The sequence below is a fragment of the Nomia melanderi genome, chromosome 10 (genome assembly GCF_051020985.1).
Source record: "Nomia melanderi isolate GNS246 chromosome 10, iyNomMela1, whole genome shotgun sequence".
Lineage (NCBI taxonomy): Eukaryota > Metazoa > Arthropoda > Insecta > Hymenoptera > Halictidae > Nomia > Nomia melanderi.
In genome coordinates this window covers 6,618,853-6,644,720 of record NC_135008.1, presented here as the reverse complement: position 1 = coordinate 6,644,720, position 25,868 = coordinate 6,618,853, and the positions used below count along the sequence as shown (strand labels likewise).

General features: G+C 30.8%; 6 protein-coding genes across 13 annotated transcripts; 3 read left to right on the top strand and 3 right to left on the bottom strand.

Annotated features, from left to right (window-relative positions):
* Positions 1-463: 463 nt before the first annotated feature.
* Pak3 (p21 (RAC1) activated kinase 3) lies at positions 464-4,601 on the top strand. Its single transcript, XM_031983010.2, has one exon. It carries the CDS (start codon positions 1,283-1,285, stop codon positions 2,795-2,797), a length of 1,515 nt encoding a protein of 504 aa, XP_031838870.1. The 5' UTR covers positions 464-1,282; the 3' UTR covers positions 2,798-4,601.
* Positions 4,602-4,813: 212 nt separating this feature from the next.
* LOC116429734 (dihydrolipoyllysine-residue acetyltransferase component of pyruvate dehydrogenase complex, mitochondrial) lies at positions 4,814-8,563 on the bottom strand. 2 transcript variants are annotated; one of them, XM_031983009.2, is made up of 11 exons: positions 8,399-8,550; positions 7,959-8,140; positions 7,606-7,793; positions 7,348-7,522; positions 7,081-7,259; positions 6,841-6,992; positions 6,615-6,760; positions 6,334-6,510; positions 6,073-6,257; positions 5,891-5,991; positions 4,814-5,834 (listed from the first exon to the last, which is right to left on the bottom strand). In XM_031983009.2, exons 1-11 carry the CDS (start codon positions 8,418-8,420, stop codon positions 5,665-5,667), a joined length of 1,677 nt encoding a protein of 558 aa, XP_031838869.1. In that variant the 5' UTR covers positions 8,421-8,550; the 3' UTR covers positions 4,814-5,664. The 2 variants fall into 2 exon arrangements, with proteins under 2 accessions (XP_031838869.1, XP_031838868.1); XM_031983008.2 differs by having other exon boundaries at positions 4,881-5,834; positions 8,418-8,563.
* Positions 8,564-11,491: 2,928 nt separating this feature from the next.
* Positions 11,492-15,844, bottom strand: LOC116429733 (uncharacterized). Its single transcript, XM_031983007.2, has 7 exons — positions 15,313-15,844; positions 14,874-14,962; positions 14,630-14,781; positions 12,715-14,545; positions 12,429-12,641; positions 12,289-12,350; positions 11,492-12,188 (listed from the first exon to the last, which is right to left on the bottom strand). Exons 1-7 carry the CDS (start codon positions 15,432-15,434, stop codon positions 11,997-11,999), a joined length of 2,661 nt encoding a protein of 886 aa, XP_031838867.1. The 5' UTR covers positions 15,435-15,844; the 3' UTR covers positions 11,492-11,996.
* Positions 15,845-16,138: 294 nt separating this feature from the next.
* LOC143175013 (protein Abitram) lies at positions 16,139-19,578 on the top strand. 2 transcript variants are annotated; one of them, XM_076371640.1, is made up of 3 exons: positions 16,139-16,359; positions 16,435-16,506; positions 16,645-19,578. In XM_076371640.1, exon 3 carries the CDS (start codon positions 16,872-16,874, stop codon positions 17,757-17,759), a length of 888 nt encoding a protein of 295 aa, XP_076227755.1. In that variant the 5' UTR covers positions 16,139-16,359; positions 16,435-16,506; positions 16,645-16,871; the 3' UTR covers positions 17,760-19,578. The 2 variants fall into 2 exon arrangements, with proteins under 2 accessions (XP_076227755.1, XP_076227754.1); XM_076371639.1 differs by having other exon boundaries at positions 16,435-16,573.
* On the bottom strand, positions 17,075-20,031 carry Coq2 (ubiquinone biosynthesis protein COQ2, mitochondrial). Its single transcript, XM_031983014.2, has 6 exons — positions 19,689-20,031; positions 19,412-19,578; positions 19,206-19,353; positions 18,746-18,939; positions 18,498-18,686; positions 17,075-18,411 (listed from the first exon to the last, which is right to left on the bottom strand). The coding sequence occupies exons 1-6, from the start codon at positions 20,029-20,031 to the stop codon at positions 18,262-18,264; spliced, it is 1,191 nt and encodes a 396-aa protein (XP_031838874.1). The 3' UTR covers positions 17,075-18,261.
* A 131-nt stretch (positions 20,032-20,162) lies between these two features.
* Positions 20,163-22,337, top strand: Dak1 (cytidine/uridine monophosphate kinase Dak1). Of its 6 annotated transcripts, none has more exons than XM_031983020.2 (4): positions 20,306-20,456; positions 20,906-21,072; positions 21,306-21,646; positions 21,734-22,337. In XM_031983020.2, exons 3-4 carry the CDS (start codon positions 21,326-21,328, stop codon positions 22,019-22,021), a joined length of 609 nt encoding a protein of 202 aa, XP_031838880.1. In that variant the 5' UTR covers positions 20,306-20,456; positions 20,906-21,072; positions 21,306-21,325; the 3' UTR covers positions 22,022-22,337. The 6 variants fall into 6 exon arrangements, with proteins under 6 accessions (XP_031838878.1, XP_031838883.1, XP_031838880.1 ...); XM_031983022.2 differs by having other exon boundaries at positions 20,307-20,456; positions 20,964-21,072; XM_031983021.2 differs by lacking the exon at positions 20,306-20,456 and adding an exon at positions 20,509-20,651.
* Positions 22,338-25,868: the final 3,531 nt, after the last annotated feature.

Genomic DNA, 25,868 nt, shown 5'->3' with positions numbered 1-25,868 from the left:
TTTCGGTTATATCTTGCTTATAAAGCGCATTGATTTTTTCAATGATAGATTAAGTTACATTCAAGGTTTTACTGACTTTTAATATATCTTGGTATCATTCCTTTACGTTTTTGTTGTTTCGCCACGTGTACCATTGTTCTTTAACGAATTTCTCACAAAAAATGTTTCCTTATAAAAATGGCGCGTATAAATGGTACACATGCCATGGAACATGTTAATCGTTTCGAATTGAGCGATTAGTTTCGAGAATTTGTCGTGTGTTTTTTCAAATGAGTATTTTCCTATCTTTCGTTAAATCGAAGCGAAATCTTTCACCTGTGTCGAACATCGACGGCACGGGAAAAAGGCTAGAAGAAATCATATTAGCCCGGTTGCCGATGCACCATCATAGTCAGTGTAACTTCTGGAACAGACTGTTAGGAACAGTGATATCTCTACGTCACTATGAAATTTTTACCAAGTAAGATTTTTTATTTCAACAATCGATGTCTGTCGCATCATTCCGTGATAATAGAACGATGACGAAAATAGCTGCTTCTTTGCGCATACTCTCACCCTTTCGTTCGCTTGTTACTTAGTTATCGTACGATAATGGGAAACATATAGAACTATAGTACCGAATACATTATGCAAAAAAAAACGGCAAAATGGATAAGATTAATTTGACCAGAAAAGAATTAGAGGCGGGGGAAGAAACGTATGGACACTTACGTCAGCGGTGATACATGCACACGTGATTTCAAAAATCATAGGAATCACCCTATGTACAGCTGACACGCAAAACTGATAAGATATAGATATTTAGATAGGAGAAATGACATTCGATCGATGATGGTATTATGAAAACGATATTTACCGATCCAGCCGATTCCAGCCATCTAAACTGTCATTTTTATATCATGTCGCAGTGTACAACTTTATTTAATTAATTGATTGATTTTCAATAGTATACACCAATAATTCCTGTACGCCAATGAAAAAGGAACTTTTTAATCGGATTACACCCTGTATCATTTGAATAACAACGAAAGGGCCGAGATCACATTTTCAAATTTTACCGCCATCTATTCAGCACTGTGACGTAAGGTCGAGAGAAACACGCCTACGTTCGTGTTTGATGTATTGTCGCGACAGACGGACAAGCGAGTCATGTTATGATGAGAATCGCGATTTAAAAAGTGACTGTGTTTATCCCCTCTCATAGTCGTTTTTCTTGCAAAAAAAAATAGTTGTAACGAATCAATCAACGTACATACGGTAGGGCGCAGGATTGCGCGGTAAAATGAGCCTCAACATATCGAAGTTGTTTTCAAGGAAAAGGCCTGGCCCGATTGACACGGTCGCCACTGAAATCGGTTTACCCACGAACGTCTCCCATCAGTTTCACGTGAGCAGAAATGAGCAAACAGGACAATTGGAGGGTCTTCCCGAATCTTGGATTCGGTTGCTCAACACCCAAATATCGAAATCGGAGCAGGACGAACATCCTGCCGCCGCTTTACAGGCCATCAAGTTCTACAATTATTCAATTAAACGGAAACCAGAGGAAGAGGTGTTTAAGCCTTTCGTGACACAAGATCTTATCGAGGAGGAGTCTCAAGAAATCGACAAGATCTTAGCAAAAAAATGCAAACGCAGGGATTCGGATGGTTCTGTTTCCACGGGTTCTACGGACAGCGACGAACAAAAGTTACCGAAACTTCCACCCAAGATGAACATAACTTCAGCACCCACACCACGAATATGCCTTGATAGAATTGAAAAAACTTTGACAGAGATTTTAGAAGATTTGAATACATACCAAATTGAAGATGACCAACAACTGGAGAATGAGAACACACCGAACAAGACAGAGGAGAGTCCTATTTTAAGAAGAAAAACAGATTCTACGGGGGTGAAGCTTAGCGACGAAGAGGTCTTCAAGGAACTCAGAACTATCTGTCAAAGTGGAAATCCCAATCTACGTTTCATAAGAACTAAAGAGGTTGGTGCTGGTGCTTCAGGTACTGTATTCATAGCTACAGATTCAGAGACGAAACAGAAAGTGGCTATAAAAGATATAGATTTATCAAAGCAACCAAAGAAAGAACTCATATTAACTGAAATTAAAGTTCTGAAAGAATTTCAGCATCCCAATCTGGTCAACTTTTTAGATGCATACCTTGTAAATGAACATCTTTTGGTAGTTATGGAATTATTAGAAGGCGGACCACTGACAGACGTTGTTATGGAAACAATAATGAAAGAAGCACAAATTGCTGCAGTTTGTAGAGAGGTTTTGAAAGCAATTAGTTTTCTACATAAAAGGGGAATTATTCACAGAGACATTAAATCTGACAATGTGCTCCTTGGAATGAATGGTACTGTGAAAGTTACAGACTTTGGTTTTTGTGCTAATATAGATGGTGATGAGAAACGACAAACTATGGTTGGTACTCCTTATTGGATGGCACCAGAAGTAGTAACAAGAAAACAGTATGGTAAAAAGGTGGATATTTGGTCTTTGGGTATTATGGCTATTGAAATGATAGAGGGTGAACCACCTTACATGAAAGAAACACCTCTAAGAGCTTTGTATTTAATAGCTGCTATTGGTAAACCTTCTATTCCCAGATGGGATACTTTAAGTCCTACATTTCAAAACTTTTTAGAAAGATGTCTAGCTGTTGAAGTCGATGAGAGAGCAACAGCCGATGAATTGCTATCTCATCCATTTTTAGAGAATTGTGCAGAATTAACAACCCTTACACCACTGATTCGAGCGGCGCAACAAATACTTCATAAAGCATATTACTGAACATTTTTTTAAAAATACAGGTAAAATACTTGTATTGATTTTCTTATGAATTTGTCTTGTCGCATTATTATACAGCAATGCACTGATATAATTTATACAATGAAAAGTATTTCTTATATTATACAAGGAATATGTGCAGTGCAAATTCTTATACATATTTTATGATATGCGACTAACTATTATGTTTGTATGAATGTATTACCAAATTAATAGTATGATTAGTATAAGTTCTAGTAACAAACAGATTACTGCAAAGTGTCTTTTGTCATTCATTTTTCTGCATTTTAAATCTATTTTAATGTCACAATAGATTCAGTCTATTGCTTGAGTCAGTGAAAGTTATATAAGTTAGTAATGATTTGATGTGCAATATTTATTATGTAAGTTTCATGATTTGCTTTTATATATGATCCCTTCTTTTATGAATTATTCTATCAATTTGCAAGTAAGGAGGAAAATGTAAAAACAATGAGTTGTCATTATTATTCTCTTAGAAAGATACATGTGGGATTTTCTAGGTAGTTAAGATTGTATTTTCAGTTATATTTTGCATTTATTATGTAACACAATTATTATAAATACTGTACTTAGTTTATTCAAAAACTGAAAATGCAAAGTATGCACGCATAGCATTTATCAGGAACCTTTCACAAGTAATTTCATACTCAACAATTTTTGGTATACTAAGAAAACTAAAAATTCCATTTTGCTGTAGTACAAATTAATCTAATAATGTTATCCAGTTCAAATTTCAACAATATACAATGTATTACATATTTTGTATTAAGTATTTACATTTTCTTTGACTGTATTCTTTTGTTACTTTGGATTCTATACATCTAAGAATCAACCAATTAAGCCATACACTACAAATCAAACAATTTATATTTAAATTGGGTATTTTTGTATGTATAATATGTTTGATTAATATGTTACCATTGAATTAAAGCAAAAAAATGCTTTTTATAGAAACTTTTACAATCCTTTATAAAAAGGAATTCTTTTTTTATTAATAGTGAGAAATTGAACCTTACGGTTCAATATTATAACCATATGTATTAATGACTAAGTATTGTAAATGGTTTAAAATACCGCACATTACAGAATGCATTTTTGAAAGGTTTTAAAAGACGCGTTTAGTTTTATAAGGTTTTATTGAGTATTGCAATATACACTTTTCAAAAACTTTTGTACTCGTATTTTAGAACTTAATACTGCTCAAACCAAATACCAAATTGTAAGAAATATTATACATTAAATTATATACATAACTTTATATTTACAATGCCTTTTATAAAGAAAAATAGCCGAATTTTTGCTATAGACTATTTAATTCTTTAAGGCCTGAGCAGTAATATGAAGTAAAATCACAACTGTGATAAGGGAAATCAAGTCCTATTATATTATATTACTGTATTTGATCAAGTGTGTGATTTTCACATTGTAAACTACTGCTTCCTTAACAGTAGTGTGTGTAATTTGAATATAATTTGACATTAAGTAATTAATGTGTTTTAAAAAATTCATAATTCACGAAGGAAGATAATTATGTGATTCACGCATTGATCAGTTAGCAACTTTAATGTATAATGATTTATATATAGACAGTCACAACATTTGTGCCTTATCAGATCAATACTTATGATTCTATGGTAACTGCCTTACTAATATTACTATCAGTAATAACAGGACATGATAATGAGGAATGTAATAATGATTTAATAGAAAATTATTAGAAAAAGAAGTTTATCTTTTTAAAATTTTACATAAAATGTATAGAAAATGTACTGAAAGAACATCACACATCAATTTAAACAATAAATACTTTATTTACAAGATAAATTAATAATCTTGTACATTTCACTATTCCCAAAAATTTGTTAAGCCACACTGAAGTTTCTAATCATACAAAGTGATACTAATAAATAGAATTAACTATATATTTATTTATATATTTACATTATATTCGTTCTATATTTAATTATGGTAAAAATAAGACTAGATTATTCTGTTTTGAAACTGTTTTGATACCATGAAAATTGTGTAGTATAATGATATGTCGTATGATAGAAATTACTACAGTGTGGCAACTATTTTATTGAAATAAATATACTAAATAGCTCATTTAATTAAATTTAAGTTCTCTAGATACACAAAAGTAAAACATACGCATTTTCATTTTCATTAATATTATTTGATAGTTGAACACTTTATAATTTTCTTTAATTTATAATTGCTATGCATTTGTTTACTATTCTGATATAAATACCTTTAATATGTATTCAACGTACATAAATATGTCCAAATAAATAAACTTTCAACAAGTGCCACAGAAATGTAAAGGGCATTAAGCAATATAGAAGAAATGACAACATTTTAGAATATTTTAGTACTATATATACATATATTACATTGCGTGGCTAATATATTTTACATATTTTTATTAATTTAAACTTAATGACCTTCTGCATTTCTCCTAAAAATGTATACACATATTAAAAGTAAAAATATTACCATTCAATTATTTACTATCTTGTATTTCTTTATGGCAGTTGTAAACAGGAAAATGTATTGCTTACTTCAGTAAGAACTACATATTGTAAAATATTTTCCATAATTATTCTAATTTTATAAATTAAAGTTTGCATATGTCAACACTTGAAGCTACAAATAGTTTCAGCTATTTATTCGAAAAAATGGCTTTTCATATTAAATTCGAGAATTATTTAATTAAATTTTACATCAATACTAAAATAATTAAATTCTTCAGATCTATATTAAATAAAATTAATATTTAAGAATATTATGATTTCTATAATAAAGCCATTTTTTCAAGAAACATTTCAGAATTAAGATTTAATTAAAGGTCAATTCTGCCCATACCTAAGCGCACGTAATCTTCCGGCAACAAGGAAAGAAGGATCATCTAACATAGCCTTTAAAACAGCTAAAAAGTCTGCAGCTTGGTCTTCGTCAATCGCTCTTCTGTCATAAGACAATGTTGCCGACATTTTTGTTGTTTTTTGTAGCGTAGCATCTATAAAACAATATATTAGAATTTCCTCTACTTTATCGATAATTATAAATATTTACCCATTTCCTCTCGGCCGCCACCAACTGCAAGTATTGCTGTTTGTGGAGGATTTATGATAGCACTAAACTGTTTGATACCGAACATTCCTAAATTGGAAATTCTAAAACACAATATCAAAAGTAATATGTGAGAGTCATTTTATAATGCATAATTCGCGTGTAATATATATTTATCAGCTTACGTAAATGTCCCTCCTTGAAATTCTTCTGGCTTTAATCGACCAGTTCTAGCTTTTTCAGCTAATTCTCTAATATTATTTGCAATATCTAACAAACTCTTGGCCGTGGCATCAAAAACAATTGGAGTAATAAGACCTGTATCTGTAGCAACTGCTACAGATACATCGACTCGCGGCATACGTATAATCTATTAATAAAATGTCATAGTTAATAGTGTTTACATATATATGCTCTCTTGCTTTTAAAGCAATTTTTGCACTTACCTGACCATTTTGATACAATGTATTTACTGATGGGCATTCGACTAATGCATGTGCGACTGCTTTCGTAACAAAGTCATTTACCGAAACTTTAATATTGTCAGCTTTCAATTCGCTACGAATTTCATTCAGTTTATCTAGTTTAATATCGACGTAAGCATAAGAATGCGGAATAGTACTCTAAAAAAAATGTTACATGAATTGAAACAATAGGTAATTATCACATGTGTCCTTGTACAAATTTTTATGACATTTGATCATACAAAAAAAATATTTAAATTTACCTTCGATTCTCCGAGTCTCTTAGCAATAACCGCACGTATATTTGAAACTGGTATATCTTCATAGGTAGAAGGTTGACCAACAGGCACATGAATTTTCGAAGAACTGGCACGATCCTTTTTATCTCCTTCGGATTTTGGAGGAGAAGCTGTATCAGCGAATAGAAATATCCATATTAATATATAGTATAATATTTTGAAATTAATAAAAACAATTCTTAATACATACCGGCTGCTGGAGCAACTTTTTGTACATTATTTGCTGCAATATAGGCTAATACATCGCTTTTTAATAATCTATTGGGTCGTCCAGTTCCTTTGATGGAACCAGAACTTAAGCCATATTCTTCTAACAATCGTTTTACTGCTAAACCATAAACTCTGTAAGAAAGAAATTATAAGAAATGAATATATTACGTAATATATAAATAATTGCTTTAAAATCAGGAAGAAGAATAAATTTACGTACTGTCCACTTGGTGCAGGTTTTGCATCTCCTCCTGGTGCGGCCGGCGTGTCCGCTGCAACTGGAGCAGCTGCAGCAGCTGGTTTTGTAGTTGCTGGAATAACAACATTCTTCCAATCCATTCCCTTTTCAACTGTAATAGCAATCAATTGTCCCACTTCAACTTGACTACCTTCAGGAGCCTGGCAAATAAAATTTTAAGTATATATTAAATTTATACTATTCATCTCTCTCTCTCTCATAATGTAATATTCATTGACAATAATGTACAAGAATCTTTGCAAAGACAGCTTCATCTTCAAATTCAAATGTCATAACAGCTTTATCTGTTTGTATCTCTGCTACTGCATCCCCTGGTTCTATTTCTTCTCCTTCTTTTTTAAGCCATTTTACTATTGTACCTGAAGTCATTGTAGGTGACAAAGCAGGCATACTGACATTATTTCTGAAAAATTCATAATTCTTTGTTTTAATTTCAACACATTAATAGTCCTTCAAATATATAGCTTTGTTACCATGAGAACTTACTGGCCAGGAGGTGGTTCAGCTACAGTGCTTGCAGCAGGAGCAGCAGCTGGTGCAGAAGGTGTTGGTGGAGTACTTGCAGATGCACTCGAAGCAGTGTCTGGCATTTCTACAGATTTCCAATCTTCATCTGCTTCAACAGTAAGGGCAATCAGTGTTCCTACTTTAATATCCTTTGTTCCTTCTGGTATCTAGTAAATCAATATAATGTGTTTATTTACACTATACAAAATAAGATCTAGTCAAAAAGTTAAAAAACTTATTGACTAAAATGTACATAAGATAAGAATAATTTTTTGAAAGTAAATACCAAGACAATTTCATTATGCATCTTTAAAAACATTTTTAAATCTTACAATTATTTTTGCAAGAATACTCTCATCATCAACTTCCATTGTCATAACAGCTTTATCGGTTTGAATATCAGCAAGTGCATCGCCAGCCTCAATTTTCTCACCTTCCTTCTTTAACCATTTGACAATAGTACCACTTTCCATGGTAGGCGACAAGGAAGGCATTAAGACCTCTTTCCCTTTTACTAAAGCAAAGCAAAATTTTAAATATATTTGAACCACACATGCATTTATTATTTGATTGCATAATCACTCTGTATATCAACAGTATAAATAAGTAATTACGAATTGTTACTAGTAAAAATAGAAAAAAACCCATTGATCTGTATTATTGACATTATAATTTATATTGAAATTAATGTTATACTGAAAAAAAATTGTTCTAACGAAATGATTGCATGTTAACCTAAACACGGTCAAGAATAATTGTGTTAATAAATTACTTTTGAATAAAGTGTATACCATCGAGAATCCAACTTGTATGGAAACATGATCGTTGATATTTTACAGGCACAGGTATTCGCACTATTACACGATTACTATTTCGAATTGCTGAGAGAGCAATTTTAGATATTATCATTTGCGCCATGTTTGGTATGGAGCAATTGGAAATAATTGAGCCTAACGTTATCTCGTTGTATACTAAGATATTAGATTATTAACTAGATAAATCACAGTCTTCACTATAATAATTTGTTTAAATGTATACTGTATTTTTGATCAAACTTTTAATCTCACTTTTCATCTATATATTGATTCTTTTAAGTTAAGAATGTTACATAATACGTAATAATGCAATTGAACATTGTAATGTTATAGGTTTTCTGATAAAAATAGAATAGGAAATATATGAAATTAATTTTTATATTAGTATTGTAAAACGTTTATTATTATAGATTTTAGTAAAAAAAGATCACATTACATTTGTTTACTAAATATTGGGCAGTATAGTTAGTTAGCAGCTATCTAGTTTCTATAATTGAAATATATAAAAAAGTTGTTTTGTATTGTAATACAATAAAGGCACTTAAGGTCTAACATTTAAAGATATAAATAAAGAATATATAACATGACTATCACTTTTGTTTATTATTTACAACATGAATACAAGGTTTCAAATTCTTTTCTTATGAATATCAACTAACGAAAAAAAAGGTGACAAAGGAATATAATTTTCATTTTTATATTATTCAATGTATTTTCTAGATATGAAGAAACTTATTTTCTTCTTTTTCAAGTCTTTAATTTCATAGCTACTGCATTAAATTGTCAGAATTAATGTCAGAATTATTGGCATCTTTAATCAAGTACATTCCTTGTCTTATTTATGCTACAAAGCAACTGTATATTCATGCTCGTATCATTAAAAATTTAAACACAACACAACAAGCACAACGTTTCATCGTAGAATTTGTAGCACTAAAATTTAATGATAATGTGGACAAATTGCGGCTATACGCATAAAATTGGTAATACTCAGGAAAACAGGTTAATGTACAAGCACTTTGTATTTTCTCTTGCTGTCATTGCTTTAAGCAAAGAATACAGAAGAGATGTGCTAAAGAGAGCATTAAAGAGAACGCTAAAGTGAATGCGAATCGTTCATAAAGAATGTAAAGACATATTGCATACAATGTACTTATGTACATAAAATATTTTTGAAGAGTCATTAATATTACAAAGCACTGTATTAATTATAACAATGGGAACAGTTTATACAATGGCTTGATATTCTTGACTCTTTTTTCTACAAGTTTTAAAACTTCCTGAAGATATACCTGTTAAATGTAATAAAAACATTCCCCAAAAATAATTTTCAAAACTCTGTGTCCATAAACATAATTTCCTTCTTATCATTAGTGGATTTTTCACATATACTCTATATGATAATTATTTGTTTCCGATTCCCTTGACATGTTTATAAAGGTTTTAATATTTAATATTTCCATAATAGTACAATACCAATAATTCTAATAATTATTTAACCTTAGTATTGATGTATATTTTTTAAGATATAATTTTTTTTTTAATATTTGTACGCTGTGATATGTTTCAGCTCTGAAGATTTTGCATCAATGGAAATTAAATACTGTAGGACGGAACTCAAAAGTATATATGCAATATATGACAATTGATTACCAATACAAGTATTACAACGTCCCGAAATATTTTAAACCGATTTGCGTTTTTATTTATTTTATCTGATTGAATGCATAATTTTAAAATTTGAATAAATGATTCAAATATAGCAACATACATTAAATTGGAAATATAATTACTTATCATGTACACCGTTTACCGTTACTCAGATGTTACTCATATTATTCTTTACTAACGTAAATTCTTTATTGATAGTGTTCTTCTGATGATATAAAAAACTTACTGAGTCTATACTTGCATAAAACTTTCATATTTAAATACAGATGCATTTTGCACCTTTGATGTTCCTAATTCACAATCAATTATATGTTCTATTATTCAATGAAAAGATACTGTAGGTATGTACCATGGTTTATGTCTACAGTCTTAAATAGTTTATATACATCTTTATACTTATTTTCGGAACTGTCAATTGTCAGCGTACAAAATGTAGTTTCCTGTTATTTTAATATATGAATGGAATTATTAAAAATTTACATTCTTAACGTTACAGTTAACATCAACCTTTCTGTGATATGAAAACAATTTTGTAATTATTCTTTGGTAACTACAATTTAAATCTTAAAAAAATCTAAGCACATAAAGTTGTCCTAATTTCGGCACATTAAAATTATTATAAATTTTCAGGATGTATCAATGGATATAAAAATTATTATTTAAAAATATATGTATTGCAGATCAGCAAGACAATTACGCTCAAGGGTATTCCAAATGTACAGATATGCTGCATGGAATTAATAATATACCATAAGGCTCTGTGCATTTGATTCTACATAGGCCGTTTATATAAAAAAATATTGCATTGGATTTCTTAAAAAAGATAATAGCTCTTCCAGTATCTACAAAATTGCATATAAATTTATGTGATTTTATCTTTTAACCTTAAACTTTTGTTCCTGTATATAAAAATTTACTTTGAAACACTGTTTCTGTATGTTACTATTTTCTTAAAAAATATTATTTATTTCTGCAACCTATCTGTAATTGTTAATAATGTAAGGCATATGCCCTTGAGATATTTTGTTTACTACTTATTAAAATCTATAAATCTAACTTCGAGTTTCTAAAATTTTATAAATATTCATTGGTTTCATATCCATTTTATAGATTTATTTTCATTCTCTATATGAAATGCAAGTTATTTCTTATACTATCTGTATTTAAGAATTCGTCAATTTTAAAGTTTTTAATGTAAGTTGTCTGCACTTTCTAATTATTTCCTAATGACAAAAAATTTGTACAAAATTTGGCTTTCAAAACCCTACCTACATATAATTATACACAGTATGCTAGTGGTATATCATTAATGCTTTCAATGGAATGCACATATCACGCACAGATGCTCTTGTTGAAATACAATATAATTTCGTATGTAATAGTATTCTTATAAAAAAAATATTTTTATTTATCTACATATGTAATAAGGATCATCTTATACTGTAAGTGTACCAATTCATTGTCACGACGAATCAGAATAATTAAGATTAAAATCAGTATTTGACAGTCTACGTTTGGTTTAAAAACAATACTTTTTTATATTTTTCTGAGAAAAATAATTTAAAATAAAATTTTTTGTAACAAATCTTTCATGATAAAATTATGATAGATTCCTAAAAACATGACAAATTTTCACCATTTATAACATTCAATTTCTTTTGAAAGTTTTTCTTAGATTCGTTGTTTTCCCGAAACAGAAATGTTTGAGACTGTTTCAATTATAGCTTTCATCATATTGAAGAAAGTATAATAATACTGAACTTTTGTCACATTTAAAAGAGTTCTCCTCCTTTGAAGATATACCATCTTTAATACAAATTAAATCATCAAATCTTCTTATTTAGAAACGCGTATCTCCTGTGATTATCAGTACTCCTTGAATTTTTACATGTATCCTCTTTTTACATCACCTTGGGTATTCTTTATGGTTGGTCTGATTGTCCTAGGGCCTGGTATACGCGATGGTGGTCTAGGAATAGCGCTAAGCATATTTGAAGTTCTATTTCCAGTATTCCAATTCGTGGGTTGCCGCAGTCTAGTTTTGTTTTCGAATTTCATTGTTGGTTTACTAAACGCCTACAATTCAATATATTTAATTCAAAGTGCAAAGACGAATAATAAAAAATTAAGTTTCCTTAATAAAAATTGTACATATTACGTTTGATAACAAACTTACTTCAGCTTTTTTCACTATATCTGTTTCATTTTCCTGTTTCAGCTTACGTTCCGTAGAATGATCTTAAAAATGAATTATGAGTACATACAAAAATATAGAATACGAAAAATATCTGTTGTAAATATGAAATATTGATTTACCATCGGTATTTACGGACTGACTAGATCTAGTAGGACTTATTAGCGGAGAGCTTGTTTTAACATTGAAGTCCATACTTGTTAACGAAGAAGAATCACTTTCACAACCATCAGTACCATTTTTTAGAATAGGAGAAGGTAAGTTCTTTTTCATGTCTGTCCAAGTGCTTTCCATAACATGTTTATTTAAAACAGGAGCTGCATCCTGTTTTAAACCTAAGGAAAATTAAAATAATTAAAGATAAAAGTCTCAATTCTCACTTCAGTATTAAGAAAAATCATTACTTACTTTCTTCTTGCATTCGTACTATTTGATGCAATTGTTCAATATTCATCGGCTGCACAGTGTATGAATTATGGCTACTATCTGAACATGTGCTAAGTCTGTCATCTAAGTCAGGTGCACTGTGAGCACTTTGTGTACTTTCAATGCTTTCTGTAGATCCTCCAGCACCCATCATTTGGAGTTCCCCTACGCCTGTATTAAGTTCTAAAAGTCGCTGCTCAGAACCACTTTTCATTTTACCTAAACTGTACAATTTATTTGTTACACCTTTTTCAACATCTCTAACAATATTCAATTGTGAGCCTTTCATATACCCAATAGTAGATGCATTTGTACATCCTGCCATGTTAACAGTTTTCAAAGAATTAGATACAAGATTTGGATTAGATTTTTGAAGGAACTGTGGTAATTTTGAAAGCATTCGCGGAATGTGCTGCTGTCTTTTTTGCAGTTTCGGAAGTGGTTTCACAAATGTAGCGTCCACGTTCCCCAAAGGTTCCGCATTTTCCATATCAGTCTTTCCCACATGAATGTTACTTTTTTTTGTAAAAGTGTAATACTTTTTATCCTGCAGATTCTGAACACATGCTTCTGCATCATTTACTATCTCAGTCTCGACTTTAATTTTATTAACTGTTTGATCCTTTTTATATGTACTGTATTTATTTTCTATAGATATATTGTTTCTGGTATTTTGATTCGGGATCTCATCGAATGATCTTTTCTCAGTCTTTCTAGTGTGAAGTTCATTAGCCACACAATTATATGTACCATCGAGTTTATGATCTGTATTTCTATGTATTTCTGCTAACAATTCTTTTCTCAGTGATGTGGATGCTTTAAAATTTGAAGATACAGCTGCATTGTATATTGATGATTTCTCTGAATGTTTACTATTTGTTTGAAATGTCGAATTTAATGGATTTTTAGGGGTTGATTGATAACCAGGAAGAATAGATAATTTAAATGTAGAATCCAAAGCGTTATTTTGCACCAATGAAAAAGTTGAATTTGCAACAGGTGAAATAGGTTCGACTACATTTTCAAGAATAATGGTAGACGTATTTTTGTGGGGATCACATGCCTGAACTTTTTCATCTTGTGCATCATTTTTAGTAGATAAATTTACGTTCGTAATTACATCCTTAACTTCTGTAGTAGAATATGTGGAATTCAGAGCACTTGATTCTTTCTTCTTGTCATCCTCTAATTGCAATAACTTTATATTTCCATCATCTTTATTTACAAATGTGGAAGACAAATTAATTGTACTCTGTCTATCTTTATCTGTTCTTGTCAATATAACTGTTGAAGAAGCAGGTTCTGCATCATAAGTTTCATTTAGTTCGATGTTATCAGATTTATTGGTAAATGTTCTGTTTGCTTGAGTCAGGCAGTGAGTTTTATTATTGTCTGGTTCATTGTCTATTCCATCGACCATTGAAAATGTTTCATTCACATGTGGATTTTTAATATCCTTGTGTATGATAGCTTGTTGATTCAAAGAATGAGTTAAATTTGCAGGTTCATCTTCTTTATCACAATCTGCGTTATGCAAAGAATCATCTCTAGGCAATGAAGTGATAGATGAATAAAATATTGAAGGTTGAGACACATTCATAATTGGATCACTGAGTCCAGGTTCAACTAAATTAATGAATGAATCAATTCCCTTTGAATGAGACATGTTCAAAAAAATTTCCATACTTTCTTGACCTGATGTTATTGATGCTTCATCAGAAAGAAAACTGATATTTGTATTAGGTGCCATTTTTAACATTGGATGTACAGTTTCCTCTTTATTGGCAGCAGGTTTAGTTAAATGTTTACTTAACTATATCAAAAAATCATGTGGTTAAAATTTTTATGTAATGAGTGCAAAGATATGTATAATATATATACATACAAATAAACTTACATCCTCTCCTATATGTGAAAAGTTTGAATATGTAGTTTTCCATACACTTGATACAGGTGGAGATAAATTTTCCAAAATAGATTCAAAGTTGTTTCTACTCGTTCGTTTTTTAGGTCTTGTAAATGTTCTTGTATCGATGAATCTTCTATTTCCTATAGAAAGATTATATTTAAAACTTAAACATGAAATTATGTGAAACCAATTTTAATACGTTATAACAACACATTCGTAGTATTTTCAGTACCTGGTAAAATTAGCTCTGATTCATTTTTCAACCAGGTGTACAAATTTTGGACTGAAGCCTCAGATTGATACTGCAATGGTATATACAACCTACAGAAAGGAATAAAAACTGATGTAAGTTTATACCTGAATTTTTCTAAGGATTTGTACTTCTGTTGTTTGTACAAAAATTAATTATTATGAAAGTAAAACAAAAAACGTTTTACAGTTGAAAAACTGTTTCTGTGTATTATATTGTTTAAAATATATTGTTACATTAGAATAAGTAACATTGGGTAAGATATTCTTAAATTCAATTTAAGGCTGGCTTCTTGGCTAAAGACTTGGCTAATCTTTAAAAAGAGATTAAATTCAATTGAAGCTATAAGTGACATTTGCAGAGTGAAATTATTTGTAATCGAAAAGCTTCAAATTAATCGAAGACTAATCAAATTACTTACCAGGTATCAGTATCATTAAAATCTGAAACAGACACGTCAATGATTTCAACTTCATCGATGAGGCTCACATCGTTTGTGTATTCCTTTCGCACGATTTCTGTATCCACTTTTCTCTCTGACATTTTTTAATTGTATTACGATGTTAAACGTACGGATGAACACATATTTTACCGTTAAAGTGTCTTTTTCCGTCTCGATTGGTTGATGTTGTGTGTATATAAAAATAGTGTCGCGTTTTGCCGAGTCATTTACAAAATTCCAACGGATTCCGTGTACAAAGCACTGTTTGCGGTTCAAAAGCATACGTATTAAAATTAGCCAAACGTAGGGTGAACATAACAACGGATACAATAGCAGGAACTTCCTCAGATATTTTCACGTTGTTTTCTAAAGAACCAAAGCAGGCCACGGTACAAAGAAATACTGATAGAAGGTTTCTTTCGTTACGTTTTGTTTAACTATTTTTTGGACTTTCCATTTGCAGAAACCACTTCCTTTTCCGCGGTTTAGTGTGGCTTCATTGTTTGATTTTTTGTATCTATATTGGGTACGTATTTAGCCAATGATACGTTTACAAATCTAGGAACATTGTGAATTAACATTTCGAATTCTTTGAAATTCACCTTTAAAATATATGAATTTAATTTATAATTTATTACGATTTGTTCGATAATGAAAAAATATTCTGTTTGTATTCTATACAATTTAGTTGACAAAATTAATCTTCTAAGCCAATAATAATTCGTATATATACATATATGTATATATAAGTATATATAAATTATTTAGAAAAAATATGTACTTTTTCCATAATAGCATAAAATTATTTTTAAAAATATCTGGTTTCAAATTTACTTATTTATATAAACAATTATATATGATACAAAAAATATATTCTTAAAGTACTACAACTGAGTACTTTTAATGTTACACTATTATAGTATAACGAATATAAGACATAATATTATAAGAAAATATAGTTCACTAATAGCTTATAATTTTACTTTTAATAAAGTTTTCTACAAATTATACTATTGTCAATATGAGGTAATGCATTAATATCTTCTTTACATGTACTCTGTAAAAAATGTACATAACCTAAAAAATTGTGTGTTACTGTAGCATTCATTTCATAAATACTTGGGCTATTACAACAATGTAGAAAAAGAAATGATATTTTGCATAAAGAAACAAGTAAGTTTCATTGATTATTTACTGAAAACAGTAGTAAATACGTATATCAAATTATACATGTTATTAGGTAAGGATTAAAATGCAAATTAATTTGTACATTTAAACATAATTCTCATATTAATTAATGTTTTATTTTAGCTAAAAATTAATAGAACAAAAAATCAATTGTCTTACGAAAAGCTAGGAAAAGTACATAATATTTAAAAAGAAGAAAGTAAAAGTTCAATATAAACTGATTGCTTTAAAATGTGTTATTGTTAGATGTGTATACAATAGAAAACATTTTATTTTTATTAAATATATATAGATAAAAAATATCTCTATAGTCTCATGAACTTTTATTTCATTCATTATAATAATTAATAATGAGTGCCGAGATAGATAATGAACCAATACCAAAAAAAATTAAATCTGTTAATTTGGACAAGGATATTTCTAATGACAATGAAAAGTTAAGAAAAATGGATAGTTTTCATAATGAAAATAACATAAAGAAGAATTCTGAATGTCAAGAAAACATAGAATTAACTGATGATGAAGGTGAAGAAGAAAATTCATTACCAAAGGATGATGATGATGACGATGATCATTTATTTTCATTTCCACCAAATGATAATGTTGCAGACATGTTAGATGAAGTACATTATAGTGGTTTATTTCCAACAATCACAGAGAGATATTTTACTGCTTATTATAAATTAAATGTACAAAGTCCTAATGATGACATTTGCATTCTAATGCACAGTAATCGTATTTGCATGCTCACTTTAGCTCCAAGTCATACAGTTTTACAAGGTAATAAAGAAATAACAAAAGTTAATTTCAAAGTCAGTGAAAAATTGGATAGAGTTCTGAATAAGGTTTCAGGTAAGAGCAAACATGGAGCCCAACCTTTACAAGCAAACTCTAATATTTGTATTATATCTTCTTCGAATGGTAAAACTTACACCATAAAGTGTTGCATAATTGGAAAATTGGTAGAAGTGAATGAAACATTATTACAAAATCCAAAACTTTTATTAGAACCTCCACACAAGGGAGGCTATTTAGCCATAATATTGCCAAATATAAACCTATTGGATAAAATGAAAAAGTCTTTATTAACTCAAGAACAATATGACTTGGAAATGCTAGAACGCAAGAATACAATAAGTCAATTAGAAATTTCAATAAAGAATAATTCAGAAACAATAAATAACAATCCGCAATTAAATTCCACACAGGATCAAATTACATTACCAATAAAAAGTTGATTTTATGTGTGAAACTGTCAATTGTACTATTTATTTATGTTTTTAATAAACATATATTTACTTTTCAAACAAAAATGAGTATTTAAATACAGAAAAGCAATTTATTTTGTATGTTTCCTGCAGTTACAACAACTATTTTGTAACAGTAGTTTTAATTATAATTATTATTAATATTGATTAATGGTGTAATCTTTGGTGTAAATTTTAAGTTATGTTGTTTTTTTAAACATAGACCATTTTAATGTCAACATTTGTGTCAATATCAAATTGTATCACTTTCAATTTGAAGAATGGTATAATATAAATTATAACTAAGAATTCATGCTGTTACATGGCACATTTATATGTATGGAATTGTTAAAACAAATTCTATGCAAGTGTACTAGAACCAGCCAGTTACTTACACAATTTATCTTGCATAATTTAAAATGTGCTACTGTTGCCTTCATGTGTAATATATTTTCAAAAATAATTCAATTTAATTCATCTACAACTGATAGACCTAATGTTCGATGTTGTCATCTGGTTTGTTAGTAGAATCTTTCATTAGATTTCCTAACACAATTCCAGCAAATAAAATCATTCCTACCCTGTGATTGGAGATGAACTTTTTAGCACAGTCTGTTGGATTATCAATATTCAAGCTGTAAACCTAAATATAAATATATATTATGTTTAACATTATTCAAATCTTATAATTATGTACGACTGAACTAAATTATAATAATAATTGTTTACTTGATTCAAAAGATGAGCACTAACTAATCCAACTGCTGTATAATATGGCCAAGTCTGTGAAGTTACAATACCTGATGTAATTAAACTACTTATCATAACTGTACTGAATCCAGCCAAGTACGTTTTTGTGTTATCTTTAAACTTTAAAGCTGTTGATTTTATACCTATTATAGCATCATCTATTTTATCCTGCAATACAACGATAAATAATAAAATGATATTATTTAAAATAGACAGCAAACCTTTACCTGATGTGCATATATAGTATCATATAAAAGTGTCCAACAAATTCCAGCAACGTAAAGAGGCAGACACACTGACCAATCACATGATCCGTGCACTGCAGACCAGCCCAAAAGTGCACCCCAATTAAAAGTCATTCCTAGCATCAATTGTGGCCAAAATGTTATTCTTTTCATAACTGGGTATAACATTACTAAAACTGTAATAAAAATGTGATGTTTATTTCATATATTATAAAAACATATGTATATGTATATGTTTTTATATTTATTTTTACAGTATTTCTGAATTTTAAATGGTGGACATTCAAAAATTTCTAAGACTGTTATGGTTAGTGAATATAAATATTAATACATTCTCATTATTTATAAACTTGTAAGTTACTCAGTTAGATTGAAAGAATTTGCTTTAATTTGTTAAAAAAATTGAGAAATACTGTTTCGTACTAAAATTAGGAAAATATACCTAATGAGCTTGCACCCAATATAATACTATAAAGATTTAGTTGTAACAACACTAGTAATCCTAAAGTTAATTGGCTTCCAAGAAAAGCAAATGATTGAAGAGGTGAAATTTCTCCAGTAACCAATGGTCTATCTTTTGTTCTCGCTACCTGACATTGAAAAGTCTTTATAATATTGAATCTTGAATATTTGTAAACTTGATATTACCATGCTGTCAATATCTTGATCCCACATATCATTTATTATACATCCTGCTCCACGCATGATAAATGCACCAATTCCGAAAAGGGATAAAAGTTGAAAATCTGGTAAACAACCTGCTGGTGCTGCTAAGGCTATGCTCCAACCACAAGGCCAAAACAATAACCATGATCCTACATATATAAGCCTTTAATAACTAACATTACTCGTATATGAACGTTATGAAAAGTACATGGCATAGTTACCTACAATAAATTGTATAATTTCGGCTATGTTATCTCACCTATTGGTTTGTCCATCCTCAATAGTTTTAAATATGGTCGGATTTTAGATGGACTATTATTAACTAGTTTCACAGCAAATGTTACATTTTGCTTTGATTGCACGTTTGATGTTAAAGAATGTACTACCTCATCGTTTGGCTTTAATGAAACTTCAGCAGGCTTCGACAGATTTTCCGTTGATATATAGTTTCTTTTATATTTATCATGAATGAACGACGAAGTATGAATTGTAGTCCATGGATGTAATTGATTAACCACGTGTAATCCTTGACTAGATTGTAAGCAGGATACTAATAGTTTTCCAGATGCAATAAATTGTTGACATCTCTTCATTATTATCATTGTTCCGTCTTCTAACTATTATAAATAAATATTATGAATTTAGCTTAACCTCAACTTTAATTTAGAGTAATTTATTTTGTTCTACACACAATTGATCATACGTGATATAACACTTGTATTTATTACGTTTTTATTCACAAATTACAAGTCATTACAATAAGACGCATACCGGCACTTTGTCATATTACATAATTAATTCAGTAAACTGCAGCGCAAGGTTAAATAGTCATGCTCTATGGAAGAACTACATGCTTATATAGGTACTTACTCGTTGTATAATATTCTAATATGCGCATTATTACTTACGTTTTTGTACAGTGATAGTTTTACATATGGACGTGTCAAGAAAGTACTTAAAATCTTAAAGTTTTGCTGAAATTTATACAAATTTGAATACGTCGATATTATTTTACTAATTTAAATAAGTAAGTAAGGAAAAATTTCAATAAGCAATAATAAAGTACTTTAAAACATATAATGGATTTATTTCTTACGTAGAGAATTTTGCATCATGTAGAAAATATTCAATACGTAGATTAGAGTATATGAATTTAAATTAAATAAAAAGATTTTCAAGTGTAGGCATTCAAACAGTTACGTTTGTACTTATACAAATACATGTAGGTACCTACTAAAAGACAGTTTACTTGTCAAGAGTATTAAATTAAATTCATAAACAATTTCATAAGCAATAAATCAATTAAAGCACAAAATCATAAACCATAAAAACGTGTTTCTCGCTAGAAAATATTGAAGTATTCGATTTTAGTCGGCTCTTTTCTTTAAACAAAGTGCTATAATTTAATACAGCTCTTTTACAGTAATATTTTCAAAATAGTACGTGGATGTTAATACATTTGCTGATAATTTATAGGGTGTGGTGCTGTAAATGGAATATAAGTGAAATACTGTATCTAAATAAATACTTATAGATTATCTCTTATCTACAACAATTTTCAATAAACATCGACTTCATATTAAGACTTTTGTGGCTTATGCATCGTTGCAGTTCGTAGAAACAGAATTGTCCTATTTTGTGTGGTATGATTTTATTTTATTTATCATTAATCTATTAATTTTAGAATATCATTTCAAGCTTTAGTGTATACGTAAACTTATGAAGTCAAATTGAAATTTAAATATTACGAAACTTTCTGTTGAGTAGATAAGTAAAAGGTAGCGCCATAAAGCTTCGAAGAAAAGCTATCTGATTTAGTTGTGTAATTAAAGCTCAATGCGGTAAAGTTATATTTTAATGTTCAACGTGTTTACAGCTGGACTGCGATTATTCAGGATGTCTGCAATCCAAAAATTCGAGGTTCTATTTATTTTGGGAGGTCCTGGCGCTGGTAAAGGTACTTTAGGTCGGTGTATTATGGAAAAATATGGTTATGTTCATTTGTCGGCCGGTGACTTATTGAGAGAAGAACGTATGAAACCAGAATCAGAATATGGTGAACTAATTGAGAATCATATTAAAAATGGAACGATTGTGCCTGTTGCGATTACTTGTAGCCTTTTGGACCGGGCCATGGAAAATTCTGCCAGTCCACACAAAAGATTCCTGATTGATGGTTTTCCACGAAATCAAGATAATCTTGATGGATGGAACAAGGTATGGAAATGGATAGTTTAACTCTGATAATAAATGATAGTAGTAATGAATATGTTTCTATTCATTTTAATGTTTTTTTATTAATAGGAAATGACCGATAAATGTATAGTAAAAGGAGTATTATTCTGCGAATGCAGTAAGGAAGTGTGCACACAACGATGTTTGAAACGTGGTGCTGCAGGAAGTGGACGAACGGATGATAATGAAGATGTTTTGCTGAAAAGACATGAAACGTATATTACAAATACATTGCCAATAGTTGAATACTTTGAAAAGCAAAACTCAATGTATAAAGTAAATAGTATGCAAACACCAGAAAAGGTAGCTGAGGATGCTTCAGAAATTTTAACTAAAATAGGATGGGGATCCAATTAATAAAAAAGTTTGTAACAATCTTAAAGAGATTTAAATTGCACTTATATTTAATGATGATTTTATTGCTAAAATAACATATTATATAATTTATAGAAGAATTTTCTGTAAAGAAATGAAGTTTTGTTCTTAAAGAGCTTTAGGCTATATTTCTCTTTTTATGTACATTGTCAGCATTTATATGTTACAAATAGTATAAGATTTATTGTGCATTCCCTTTTAAAAATGTATCAGGGATAATTTTGTATAAATCATAGCAAATATTTTGCATCCTTGATCAATGCTTGTATAGAAACACATTAAATATTTTTTAATACAATGTTATAAGCGTAATCTTACTGTTACTCATAAATAATATAACTGCACTACATACAAGGATTACTGTTGTGTAAAATACAAATAAAAAAAAAACGGGTAATGAATTAAACTTTTACAAATACTCAATTCTAATACTAATAATGTCTTCTGATAAGTATTTGCAAGAAATCAATAAAACGCATTCATTATCATCAAATATAATTATGCACAATTCATAAATGAATTATATTCTCGTTGTTAATAAACGATTCCGTGATTTCATTCAGTATCCAAATTTTATATGGATCAGATAAATTTTTCTCTGTACATTGAAATTGCAAATCAGGGAACCCCTGTAGAATGGCAATCGATGTAGCACACATAGAACCCGGTAGTATGTAGGCGCCAATTGCTAAAAGAACATTTATTTTATAAATGCGAACCATATTAAATTTAAAAGTGCAGATTTTTTCATTTATATTAGCTATGTGATAGCTACACATAAATCTATAATAGCTATACCTAAAACTCATATGATCGCTTTCAATTGTTCAAATGTAAAGTAATTTTCAACGGTCGGTGAAAATATTTTTCACCGACTCCTTAAATTTCTTCCTACAACTCCAAGACACCCGGTATGTAATATAGAAGATGAATTCCTCAGTCAGGCTACAAAGTTGAATGACTTCGAAAAATATAGACGTGATTGATATTTTAAAAATATATAAATTCCTTTTGATTTCCCAGTAATAAATACATCATGTTGCAAATATTCCAGTGTTCAATAGTACGTACGCTACACGCATTCCCTTTTTTTTTATTTTTCAGCTATTTAAGCTTGTATTTGTAATTTTGGAACACCCTGTATACATCATAGAGAAAGAGTTCTTTGATCGAACTACAAAGTAGAACCGAGAAACATTTCTGGGTTAGTCTTGACTCGTTTCATTAGGCAACAAAGAAAGGAATAAATCAGAACGACGATTCATTGGATTTATTGCTTAAAGTATTAAGTTAACAATACTTCAATGTTAACTATACCACTTAGAGGTAGCTTGTTACAAGGTAATAGATATTATTCATCTTCGATTGGATTCTAATAGGTATTCGCGTAATAGGAGAATCAGCCGCCTAACGATTTAAAGCACAACAATAATTTGAAGGCAATGACCTCCATTCATGTTAACACCAAAAAAAGAAAACGACCGTACAGCCACTTTTTATTGAAGAAGAAGAAGAAGAACACAGATAATATCGAATAAAGAAAAAAAAAATTCATTTGTCGAGAACGAAATGAAAGAGTATTTCGGCGAAATGTAATCCGACATAAAAATATCTGAATATGACGAGCGATTATTTGTAAATTGATATAAAAGTCAAAGAGGAAGCTGGAATTCTGCATCGAAAGAGCATTGACTTCTTTCGTTGCCCGATTATAAAACCGATCCCCGCCACCATGTGTTACCGAAGTTAATGTGCCTTCACCGTCGAAAGATCGACCCGTTTTCAACTTTCTCATCGAGATAGCCAGAAATCTGTATCATTAATGAGGTAGGTACCACGACCGCCACGAGAAATTTTGACGTGTGAAAATAATCCGGTAGCCCGAGACTCGGCCCGGTACTCAATGAAAATTCTGTTCGAGTGTTCGTTTCTATATTATAAATCTTATTTATTTAAATCATTTCCAGTACAACGATTCGCGTATAATAGAATAACCGATCAATTATATTCCCAATCACGGCTGGCCGTTTCGAAAACGTCCGTTCGCTCATGGATTTGACATTTATAAGAGGTTGGCCAACAATTTCGCAGAATTTTCCGCAACTCGTACATCGTTGTTCAATATTAAACTCGTATTACGCGTCAGAATTTTCAGTCTAATGACCGCGCCGCAATTTCCTTGTATCGATTATCAGAATCATCGCGCGAAAAAAGCGTTTATCGGTCGTGCTCTCCCTCTGATCTCTGATCTGCCTTAATTTTCAGAGACGTGCCATGATTGGTATTATCAGGAAATCGCGAGCGACGTTGTCGGCTCCCGATATCGTGATCGATCGCTCTTTTCTTTTCGTCAGCGTGACACATTCGCGAGATAAGGATAACCCTGAAAAATACATTGCTATTGCGGGATCAATGAACTATTATCGATTACGCTCAATGGTCCTCGCTCTTTGACTTGCTCGTTCGCTCGGCCATTTTTCGAGTACGTGCCGCGTACAAAAAAATCACACGTTTCCTGTGTTAATTCCCATGACGAATTCGCAGCCACTCCAATCTGCTTTAAAGCAACGAAACATTATATAACAAGCTTCGAAACCTTTTCGAAGGTTAATACATACGCGTTGCAAGAAACTCTTCCCGCTTTAATGTGGCGTATATCAATTCTGACACTGTTTCGCTTGTATTATCGTATTGTGAAATATTTACGTGTGCATAATCCCCGGGGAAAATTGTGTTTCCTCGTGCGGTGCGGCATGAAAATCGAAGGAAAATCGGCGGCCGCCGGAACAGACGATCGGACAGTCGCAATACGCGATTCTTGGAAGGCGCGCGACTCATTGTTTAAGTTATTCTAGGAGATTATCTTTATGCGGATCGAGTTAATTTCAGGACAATGTCCTCTGCGACTCGTTGCACGGCAGAAGGAAATTTACCGCGTTCTTTAATCTCTCGGTTTTCGCGCGTCAGTCTCATCGAGTTTCCGTTCGTACGTAAATCCACGTACTCACACGCGCGCATATTCGACCGTCACGGTTTACCAGAGGAACATTGACTCTTTTTCATAGAAATTGTTTTGCTCGATACGCTCGCGGGTACACGTGATTTCGGTCGTCGAACCTGTTGCGCGCTTTCCGCAGTATTTTCCTCAAATTGGACGCAACGGAACACCTACGCGGAACATGTTTACGTAACGTGTCAAAGTGTTTCTTTGCTATGCTGTCGGTTAGGTTTCCAATTTCGAGAACACCTTTCCTCGAGCAAAGAAAATTTTCCTTTCGCCTCGAGTCTAAAGATATTTCCAATCGCACCAGGAAAGTCGCCCGCTTTGCTCACCCTGTTCCCTTCGCTCACCTTTTCCTCGTTGTTGCCAACATTTTCCGTTCCTCATTTTACTTACCATTGATCAGAATTCAAGACGAATGGCTCGAGGCGGACCATGTTTGCAAAAGCGTTCTTCGGGTCTGGGTTAATGCTGGAGAACTACCAAAATGCTCGAGATCAACCAAATTCTCTATCGCTCAACGTCTTTTGCTATTGTTCCAAAGACACCGAAGCTTTTCTTAGATATTACCGAAAAAGTTCATTTCACGACGATGAGAAAGACGAGAAGTAGGGGATAGAGTTTAGAATATTGACAGCGAGGTCTCTCTTCCAGGCTCAGTCAACTGTTTGCAATTTACCGAAATTCGTCATCAAAGGTTATCTTCCGTTTTACCTGAAGATAAGTCACGAGTAAACAACGCAACCCTTCAGCTTTTCAAGTCGATGGTATCGTTTCTAAATTCATATAATCGAGTTCGTATACCCATCGCTGTTTCACTCGAAAGTG

Coding starts and splice junctions, on each gene's coding strand:
- Pak3 (XM_031983010.2), top strand. CDS start 1,283: ATGAGCCTCAACATATCGAAGTTGTTTTCAAGGAAAAGGCCTGGCCCG.
- LOC116429734 (XM_031983008.2), bottom strand. CDS start 8,544: ATGGCGCAAATGATAATATCTAAAATTGCTCTCTCAGCAATTCGAAAT. Junction 7,260..7,347: donor CTGTCTTTGCAAAGATTCTT/GTACATTATTGT, acceptor TTTATTTGCCAG/GCTCCTGAAGGTAGTCAAGT. Junction 5,992..6,072: donor TTTCAAGGAGGGACATTTAC/GTAAGCTGATAA, acceptor ATTGTGTTTTAG/AATTTCCAATTTAGGAATGT.
- LOC116429733 (XM_031983007.2), bottom strand. CDS start 15,434: ATGTCAGAGAGAAAAGTGGATACAGAAATCGTGCGAAAGGAATACACA. Junction 12,642..12,714: donor AGTACGAATGCAAGAAGAAA/GTAAGTAATGAT, acceptor AATTTTCCTTAG/GTTTAAAACAGGATGCAGCT. Junction 12,189..12,288: donor ATATAGTGAAAAAAGCTGAA/GTAAGTTTGTTA, acceptor ATTGAATTGTAG/GCGTTTAGTAAACCAACAAT.
- LOC143175013 (XM_076371640.1), top strand. CDS start 16,872: ATGAGTGCCGAGATAGATAATGAACCAATACCAAAAAAAATTAAATCT.
- Coq2 (XM_031983014.2), bottom strand. CDS start 20,031: ATGATAATAATGAAGAGATGTCAACAATTTATTGCATCTGGAAAACTA. Junction 18,940..19,205: donor ATTGGGTGCAAGCTCATTAG/GTATATTTTCCT, acceptor TTTTTATTACAG/TTTTAGTAATGTTATACCCA. Junction 18,412..18,497: donor GTGCTCATCTTTTGAATCAA/GTAAACAATTAT, acceptor ATTTATATTTAG/GTTTACAGCTTGAATATTGA.
- Dak1 (XM_031983018.2), top strand. CDS start 20,267: ATGGAAGAACTACATGCTTATATAG. Junction 20,292..21,305: donor AGAACTACATGCTTATATAG/GTACTTACTCGT, acceptor ACGTGTTTACAG/CTGGACTGCGATTATTCAGG. Junction 21,647..21,733: donor ATCTTGATGGATGGAACAAG/GTATGGAAATGG, acceptor TTTTATTAATAG/GAAATGACCGATAAATGTAT.